The sequence below is a fragment of the Amblyomma maculatum genome, chromosome 6 (assembly GCF_055883805.1).
Source record: "Amblyomma maculatum isolate TAMU_Amacu chromosome 6, ASM5588380v1, whole genome shotgun sequence".
In the NCBI taxonomy this organism is placed as follows: Eukaryota; Metazoa; Arthropoda; class Arachnida; order Ixodida; family Ixodidae; genus Amblyomma; species Amblyomma maculatum.
In genome coordinates this window covers 56,785,786-56,793,874 of record NC_139349.1, presented here as the reverse complement: position 1 = coordinate 56,793,874, position 8,089 = coordinate 56,785,786, and the positions used below count along the sequence as shown (strand labels likewise).

The 8,089-nt window shown below is 45.7% G+C and overlaps 1 protein-coding gene across 3 annotated transcripts; it reads right to left on the bottom strand.

Annotated features, from left to right (window-relative positions):
- LOC146185809 (toll-like receptor 2) lies at positions 1-8,089 on the bottom strand. Of its 3 annotated transcripts, XM_084606747.1 has the most exons (4): positions 7,948-8,089; positions 7,418-7,630; positions 4,261-4,329; positions 1-2,994 (listed from the first exon to the last, which is right to left on the bottom strand). In XM_084606747.1, exon 4 carries the CDS (start codon positions 2,987-2,989, stop codon positions 725-727), a length of 2,265 nt encoding a protein of 754 aa, XP_084462873.1. In that variant the 5' UTR covers positions 2,990-2,994; positions 4,261-4,329; positions 7,418-7,630; positions 7,948-8,089; the 3' UTR covers positions 1-724. The 3 variants fall into 3 exon arrangements, with proteins under 3 accessions (XP_084462873.1, XP_084462874.1, XP_084462875.1); XM_084606748.1 differs by lacking the exon at positions 7,418-7,630 and having other exon boundaries at positions 7,948-8,088; XM_084606749.1 differs by lacking the exon at positions 1-2,994.

Below are 8,089 nucleotides of genomic sequence, written 5' to 3'. Positions count from 1 at the left end.
TGAAGCAAGGGAAGCGATTTAATGAAAACAAAGATGGAGAGGTCGGCCGGCGGCAGAGATCCTGGCCTGCTATTCCACACTGGGAACGGGGAAAAGGGAAGTAAAATAGAGTTCCTGCGCGGATGGAGAATGATGATGTCATAGTGCAGTGAAAGTATTTGTGATGGTCCAAGTTACTGAGGAGACCTCGCGCATACTTGAAAAGATTCGTCCCACTTAAAATGCTATATCACATGTGAATTTCAATACACACTGCATGCACACTGTATGCGGTCACTGTATACGCACCAGCACAGTTGCAGAGAAGAGCTTTTAACTTTCATTGCTGGCACGAAAGCGTGGACGCGTACACCACACACTGCGCCAGCCAAAGCTCAACGCACATGTATAACATGTTGTCCACACACACTAGTCATCACTGCACACATACCGGCACAGTTGCCGAAAGGGGCTCTGCATTTCCACATGCAGGCACAAAGATGTACAAGCGTACACCACTGCATCAGAACAAATAAAAAACACACACATTAACTTATTTCAGCAGAAACACGTATGCACGTAGGGCACGTAGAGCACGCACTGTAAACCGCGTCCTCGCGCACATCACAGTACACGCAAACGTCAAAAGCGGGTAGCTAGAGGGGTCAAGGAACAGTCTCGACTTGCATGAGTGACACCTGTGTGTGTAGCGTTCAAAGTTATATGCGGGTTGCCAACACCGCTCTCACAATTCTAACGCGGCACGCAGCTGCAGCCAAAAGTAATCGAGCACACTTTCGTCGGCATCTTCGGGCGGTGCTTGGACGTATGTCTTAGTCCGAAACAAATAGCTCAATAGGGGACTCAGGCTAGATTCGTCCATCTGCTCTCTGCGAATAAACGCCATCTGGTTCTCCCTGTCCGACTCGAAGAGCCGGTGCTGAGCCAGCGTCAACTCGAACATGCACCACCGACTCTCGGCGAACTGTTTGCTCAGCACGAACAAGGTTTTGCGGCTTTGCGAGATGGATCGGCACACGTTCTCTACGATAGGCAGCCCCGGAATGAAGTCTCGCTCGGCGACACACAGGCGGAACCGGAAGTCTGTTGATTCCAGAGTGGGCACGATGTTCTCGCGGACCCACTCGGCGTCCGAGCTGTGGTAGGAGACGAAGGCGTCCCATAGGAAGCGATCCCCGGCGCGCAGTCGACGGTAAGCGTTGACTTTGACGCGTAGGAAGAGTAGGAAGTAGCGGATGTACCACCTGTATCTGTACACGGCATACCCCGTCACCGAGCCTACGAGGAGAAGCATTATAAGTGGCACCCCTACGACGACGTAGTAGTCCGGTGGTATGCATGCCTGCTCCGTGCTCGGAGCAGCGTTCACGACGAGTACGTCAGACAGAGGCCCTTGGTTCTCGCTACAGACGACGCAGTCCGCGCAGCAGTGATTCCGAGCGGTTTCGAGCAGGAGTAGGGCCACGTACTTGATGTTGCAGTCGGTGCAATCCCAAGGGTTGTAGCAGATGCGAACACTCGTCAAGTTTGTGACGTCATTGTACATTTCTTCGTCTAAGACGCGGATCTTGTTGCCGTCCAGGCGCAGATCATCGAGATTAGCCATACGCGAGAAGATGGGTGGAGACCACTTGGAGATATAATTTGTCGCTAAAGTGAGTTTGGATACTGGGAGCCTGACGAACAACTCGGGGAACAGGACGTCGATCATGTTTTCGCCTAAATGCAGAACGTCCAGACTCACAAGCGGTGCGAATATAGGTGTGGCGTCGTAGAACACAATTCTATTCTTCGTAAGCTTGAGTGACGTCAAGCTTACCAGACCTTGGAAGGTCTCATTCGTTAAAGTAGTCAGTTCATTGTTTTTGAGTTTGAGCCTTATTAGACGTCCAAGACATATGAAAGGGGATCCGTACATCGCCCTTAAAGAGCAACGTTGCAGATTCAGGTTCTCTAGCAGAGGGAAGTTACAGAAGGCGCGGTCAGCAAGAAAGTAGAGCGGCGTCCCTTTTAAGTTGAGATCCGTGATCGAATTGTTCCTTAAAGGGCTTGGGGAAACAGTAAGAAAGAAAGGTTCGTTTGATTCTAGTAGTGTGTTTTTAACTCTCAGAGTCTGGAGAGTTCCGATGGAGAATACTGCGTCGGGTATGGAGCTCAGTTTTGACCTCAGAAACGCGAGTTTTTTCAAACTTTGAGTAGATCTAAACGCATCGTCAGCCACACTTTTTAGAGGCGTATCACGAAATTCAAGTTCTAGAAGGTTTGGCGCCAAGGATAAATAGTTCTTTGTTAGCGTGTCGATAGAGCAGCCAAGGAAAACTACACGTGAAGCATTTGCCAGAGTATCTTCATTCTTCAGAATTTGGAAAAGGCTGTCGGTACCTTTGGGAAAATTAACATTTCGTCCACGAGGAACATCGGAGATATTTCTTCCATTGGTTTCAAATGCAGCCCTGCAAATATCTGGAGATTCTTTATGCGCGTCGTCACGTTTGTCATCGAAGCCCTCGGTGGCTACGAATGGACTAAATATTCTTAAGCTGCAGCTCGTGCCATTTTCATGCATCACGCAGTCAACTAGTTCCGCAGAGATAAACTCATTAAACTGCACGATTTGACGGAAGTCTGATATAACATGTGCAAAGTGTGACGATGTTTCGTTCAGAAGTAGCTCATGACAGCATTCAAAACGAACACTCCGAAGTGACAGGCAGGCTCCTGAAATGACCTCTGTTTCCAAACTTGGCAGGATGTTGGACAGTGACGTCGCTACAGCCTTTAGGATGCCTCTTCGGAGAGTGTGGTGCGGCTGGGGTTTGGTTGTCATGGAGCACTCGACATCAGCATCGAAATTGCTTCTATGGGTCACCAAGCAACCTTCCAGGAATGCAGCTTCAACGTATTGGTCGTCCGTCCCTTTGCACTGTGACTTTTTCTGTGCCGTGACCATGGAAACCCATAGCACACCAATAAGAATTTCTGCTTTCATTTTTTCTGAAATAAAAAAAAAGAAAAAAAAAAGCCGCGGTCTAAAATGTCACAAAAGCAGCGATGCTTTCCTCCACCATTCTTTATGTGTGTTACTGCTGCCATGCTTTACATATCATATAGCAGTTATGCAAATTTCTTACATCTATAAGACGATGACAAGCATATTGGATTAGAACTGATCTTATAGACAGGCAAAAATATAGAGCGCACAAAATGTGAAAAATAAGCCATTTGGAATCAGCTCAGTGAACCCTGATTTTATTTCACTGCAATGAAATCAAGTCAGGGTTACTGATATAATAAACTCTTTCATATTTATAAATTTTACGCAAAGCGTTCCGTCCTGATGCCGTCGCCGCACCGTATCGGATGTTGTCGGGGGTTGTCGAAGTGGCACGAAAAAGGGAGACCTGTAGTTGATTGATAATGCTATAAAATGGATGGGAAGTGTGATGGGTGATTGGTGGTTAAAATTAAACCCATAAATTATAATCAATAATTAGGAATAGTTAATTAAATAGATGAAAATCATAAAACAAATAAGGAATTAAATTATAAAAAATTGAACAAAATAAATAAAATATAATACAAAGAAAAGAACGTTAAAATGTGCTCAGTCATTGTGTCGTGCATAACTAAAAATATAAAGTGTTTCGTCATTGTGCCGTGGTTCGTCGTGTTGAATGTGGTGGCTAATATGTCGCGGTCCATCGCAGCTAGAAAGCAGATGAAACAAACGAACGTGCGACATTGCATTTACTTCTGAGCGAAGCTTTAGCGCCCATTGAATTTCTGGTCTTCACCCTAAGCGAGGGAAGGGCGCCAGAAATCTGGCTCTAGCAACCGGCCTCCACGTGCACCTTTTTTTTTTTTTCGTTCGACATAGAAATTGAACTCAGTAGCTGCAAGAAACTAATAGTACACTCACGTTGTATTAGATGGGCTGCTATTTTTGTAAATCCCACTATTGTGGGTTTATTTAAGCACTTAAAAGGTGGTCGATAAAATGACGCCAGAAACGATAACCGATGGTCGCTGAGGGTAACAAACTGGATTCCAAGGGAAGGAAAGCATAGCAGGGGGCGGCAGAAAGTTAGGTGGGCGGATGAGATTAAGAAGTTCGCAGGGGTCAAGTGGATGCAGCTAGCACAGAACCGGGTTACGTGGAGAAATATGGGAGAGGCCTTCGCCCTGCAGTGGGTATAATCAGGCTGATAATGATGATGATGATGAAACGTTCTACAAAAGTCTACGTCAATGAAGGCTTACCTATTGGATGAGAGTGGATTTATTTCTTCTTAAAACTCTGCTTCCGCATCTTGTTCTGCCCAGAACCTCCTGCGAGAGAATACATGGAAGCTCGGAGAGATTTTCAGATATGGCACCGCTCTACCATGTTACTTAGTGGGCCTAGGTTGCTGATGCGGATGGTGCCGGTAAAGGAAATGGTAGTGGTGATCTGACGCTTTTCTGCAGTTACGGTTCTATAAAAGCTTATGAGAACGCAGGCTAGGTTAACACAATCTTTCATTCCTTTGCCTTTTTATTTCAACAAATCTTAATACAAACATTTAAACGAATACGCAGAATAGTTCATCGTTAGTCAATAAGGTTTAGCCTGATTTGCAGGACCATTGCATCGAGCACATTTAGGGTGTCTACGCTGTTGTCGTCATTTGTCTACCCAGCACACTTGCCGCAATGCAATACTTAACGACGTATTTCACGAGGAGCACGCTCTACACCAAAATGTGTAGTATCACACTTTTACACTAAAATCTCTAATATAACGTTCTATGAGTAGAAATTCGCTTTCCAAGGGTATTAGTCTTAAGTACTCTTTATTCAAGAGGACATGAAGTATAATTTGCACTACAAGTTTGTAACCACAGAAAATACAATGTACAAAATCCTAAATGTTTTTCACACAGGTAATTCGTAAAAAACATTTAGGATATATGTTTTTGGACGAGACACGTGTTCGTTATATCAGCAAATAGTAATAGCTTTTTTTATTTTTTTTGCGCGCGAGTGACTTGTGCATTATGTTATTAAATATTAACAGTTTACATAAAAATGCTCTGAGTATTGTGAAAAAAAAAAAATAAAATTAGCTATAGGGCTTAGCTTTAGTTAAGCCCGGTAGGTTGCGAAAGCAATAATAACATGGCTACGCTATAGTTCCGTTGCCGTTCTTCTGTTTCCTGTACGCGTCGTTGCCGTCTAGTTGCATTCCTACGTTCTTGACTGCTTAGTGAACACGTCGACAAATAGTCTTCACTGTTCAAAGCATCCATTACATTACATTCGGAGCCGTCACCCGTTGAGGACAGTTCAAGAGAAGCGCGACGCGCTCGTCTAGCTGCATCTTGAGCGCGCCGTCGAGCGAGACGTTGTTCCCGTTCTTAATCGTCTCTGCAGCCCGCTGTCGTTTCCTAGCTTCATCGAGACGGCGTGACTTTTCTTTCTGTTTATCAGGATGCATAGCGAGTGCCTCAGCTGAGCAAGCGTGGGCATTAATATGCCCATCGTTGCCTCCTCCTCCTCTCAGCTGCGAGAAAAGAGGTGACAGCAGTGCCTCCACTTGGTAGCAGCGCGGCTCCTGCTGCAGAGCGCCGTGCCTACCGACCAGCCGCCACGCGACGACTTGACTTTTAGCAGTCCATCTCTCGCAACTGGTATGACGTCACAGTGACGTCATCATCTCAGCCACGGCGCGCCGTGCCTGCCGACCGCCGCCACCCGATGACTCGACTTGGCAGCCCATCTCTCGCAGCTGGTATGACGTCACAGCCATCTGGGGTCATTAACCGTCAAACGTGCCTACCGGCCATGGCTACGCGAACGGCTGAAAATGTGAGTAGTATTGCTTTCGCAATAGAAATGCAATCCCAGGTGCATACCGTGTCAGCCGGTAAAGCAGGTAAAGCAATGCCAAAATCCACACAGGGGAGTCTCGTAGCGGATAACACGACACTTGCGCAGCTGCCGGAAAGTGATCCTGTCCGAAAGAAGTTTACATCCTGAAGATAACAACTGTGACCTTTAGAGCACGCAGGATATCTTTAGGTTAACGCTGAACGAAGCAAAGTACAAAGCGAAACATATCAGAGAATGCCTGATAGTGTTCCGTGTAGGCTCGGCACAGTTTCCCTTTCCGCGCTAAAATCTATTGGAAGGAAGTTGCCTTCTCTACCACTGCTGCTGTCCTCGTACAGAAACTTGCATGTAATTGCATCAGACTCGGGGGAAGCTCGCTGTTTCCGCTTGGCAGCAACGTGCGACGTATAGACGCCATGACACAAAGACACGCGCGTCACCTGACAGACTCCGGAGGGTTTTAAATCTCAACGCATGGCGAAACAAAAAAACGAACGTGATAGAAAAGTTTTTCCATTATTATCCAATGGATGACCGCAGCTATACAGGGAACGCGACTCTGAAGCAATAACCGGCTAACGATGAGAAAAGCTGTTGGCGCTGAAGTGGTAAGTACAGCTTCCCCTGCCTTAAAAAAAGTGCGTGCTTTTTACCTAACAGCTAAAAAATGATGAAGCAATACTACACGTTGGCTAGAACACAGAACTTCTCGCCGTAACAGAAACACCAGCAATCAGTTGAATACTGAGTGTCTGTAGAGGCATTTGCATATTTTGTGATGCTGACACTAACTTTGAATCCCGTCTTGAAAAAAAAAAATAATAATATTAATAATAAGATTTGCACACGGTTTTGCAAATGGCAACAAATGCTTGTGTCGGATCATCACCTCTCGCATATTACATATTGATGTCTGAAAATCCCCAGCCACGCCAAACATGTGTTCTCCGCAATTTAACTCACACCATTGCTGAAGCTTTTTTGAGTGAAAGAATAAATTTGTAGTGCCGGCTCAGGATAAACGCATATGAAAAGTTTTAACACGCGACAGTGGGTACTGTAATGATGCTTTTAATAAAATCGGCCAATTCGTTGGTGGCCATCTCATTTATATGAAAAATCAGTTAAACTTCTACTTCTTGCTACAGAAAAGAGCTTTCTGTGAAAAAACTTTACGATGTCCCATTAAACCGGTGCATAAAGTAACAGAAGTGCAGCGCTTTGCGTAAATAAAAAAAATCACCCCCTCCCCTCCTTTAACCGACTCTTCCAAGGATCAACCCTAAAACTATACCTGTGCCGAAATAACGATTAGAAGCACTTTCATGCCTAACTTGTGCCAGCACCGTGGGATTCATTACAGCCAGCCCCAACACACATGCACCAAGTTCCCGAAAGATGTGCTCGCACTCGCAAAGATGCCAATATTCTCTGCAATACAACCTCTTTCGTCACTTGCATGAGCCAACAGAAGAACGAAAAAACTACGCCACATGATGAACATCTTTGGCGTTGATGCACCGGAGGAGGGTGCAATAACACAGACCGTGAAACCATTCTTCCGCCGAGAACGGCACAGTGTGCAGAAGCTGAAGCGTTGGCACTGGCAACGTTGCCGAGTAGCGTGGGGGACTTGTCGACGACGTCAACACAAGGTCGCAACGCGCGGCCATGTCGGTTGCCTATCGTCCCGCTGATAACGCTACTGAGCCGTCGCCCTGTTGACACAATGGCGGCGGTTTCTCAATCCAGGCGGCGCCTACGGAGGAGGAAGTTTCGGTTTCCTTTAAATTTTAATGCGTAGATAGATTCCTGTTACAGGTGCTCATGAAAACAAAAGGGTAAAGGAAACGTTGCAAGTATGCAAGTACTGCAATGCACGACGAAACAAAGCTTCAGAACGAATGCGATTTAGAAACGAATCGAAAAAGAGAAAGTAATGCGAACTGTTTTAAAAGGAAATAAATGACATAAGCGGAAATAAAGAAAAAGAAAAGAAGGGCGAAAACGTATCAGAAAAACGAAATGAGACAAAAGAAAGAAGGTCATAAAGAATTTCTTTGTAATCCTACTCACCGTGCCCGGTGTTCAAAACGAGAGCGCACGCGTATTTTGCAGAAACAAAAAAAAAATAAAAGTCTTCTAGCCGAGGAGCGGTATGAAGCGCGGATCTGGAGTCGAAATGCAGTTGCGGCCGCAGCAGTCACGGGGACGTTTC

Coding starts and splice junctions, on each gene's coding strand:
- LOC146185809 (XM_084606747.1), bottom strand. CDS start 2,989: ATGAAAGCAGAAATTCTTATTGGTGTGCTATGGGTTTCCATGGTCACG.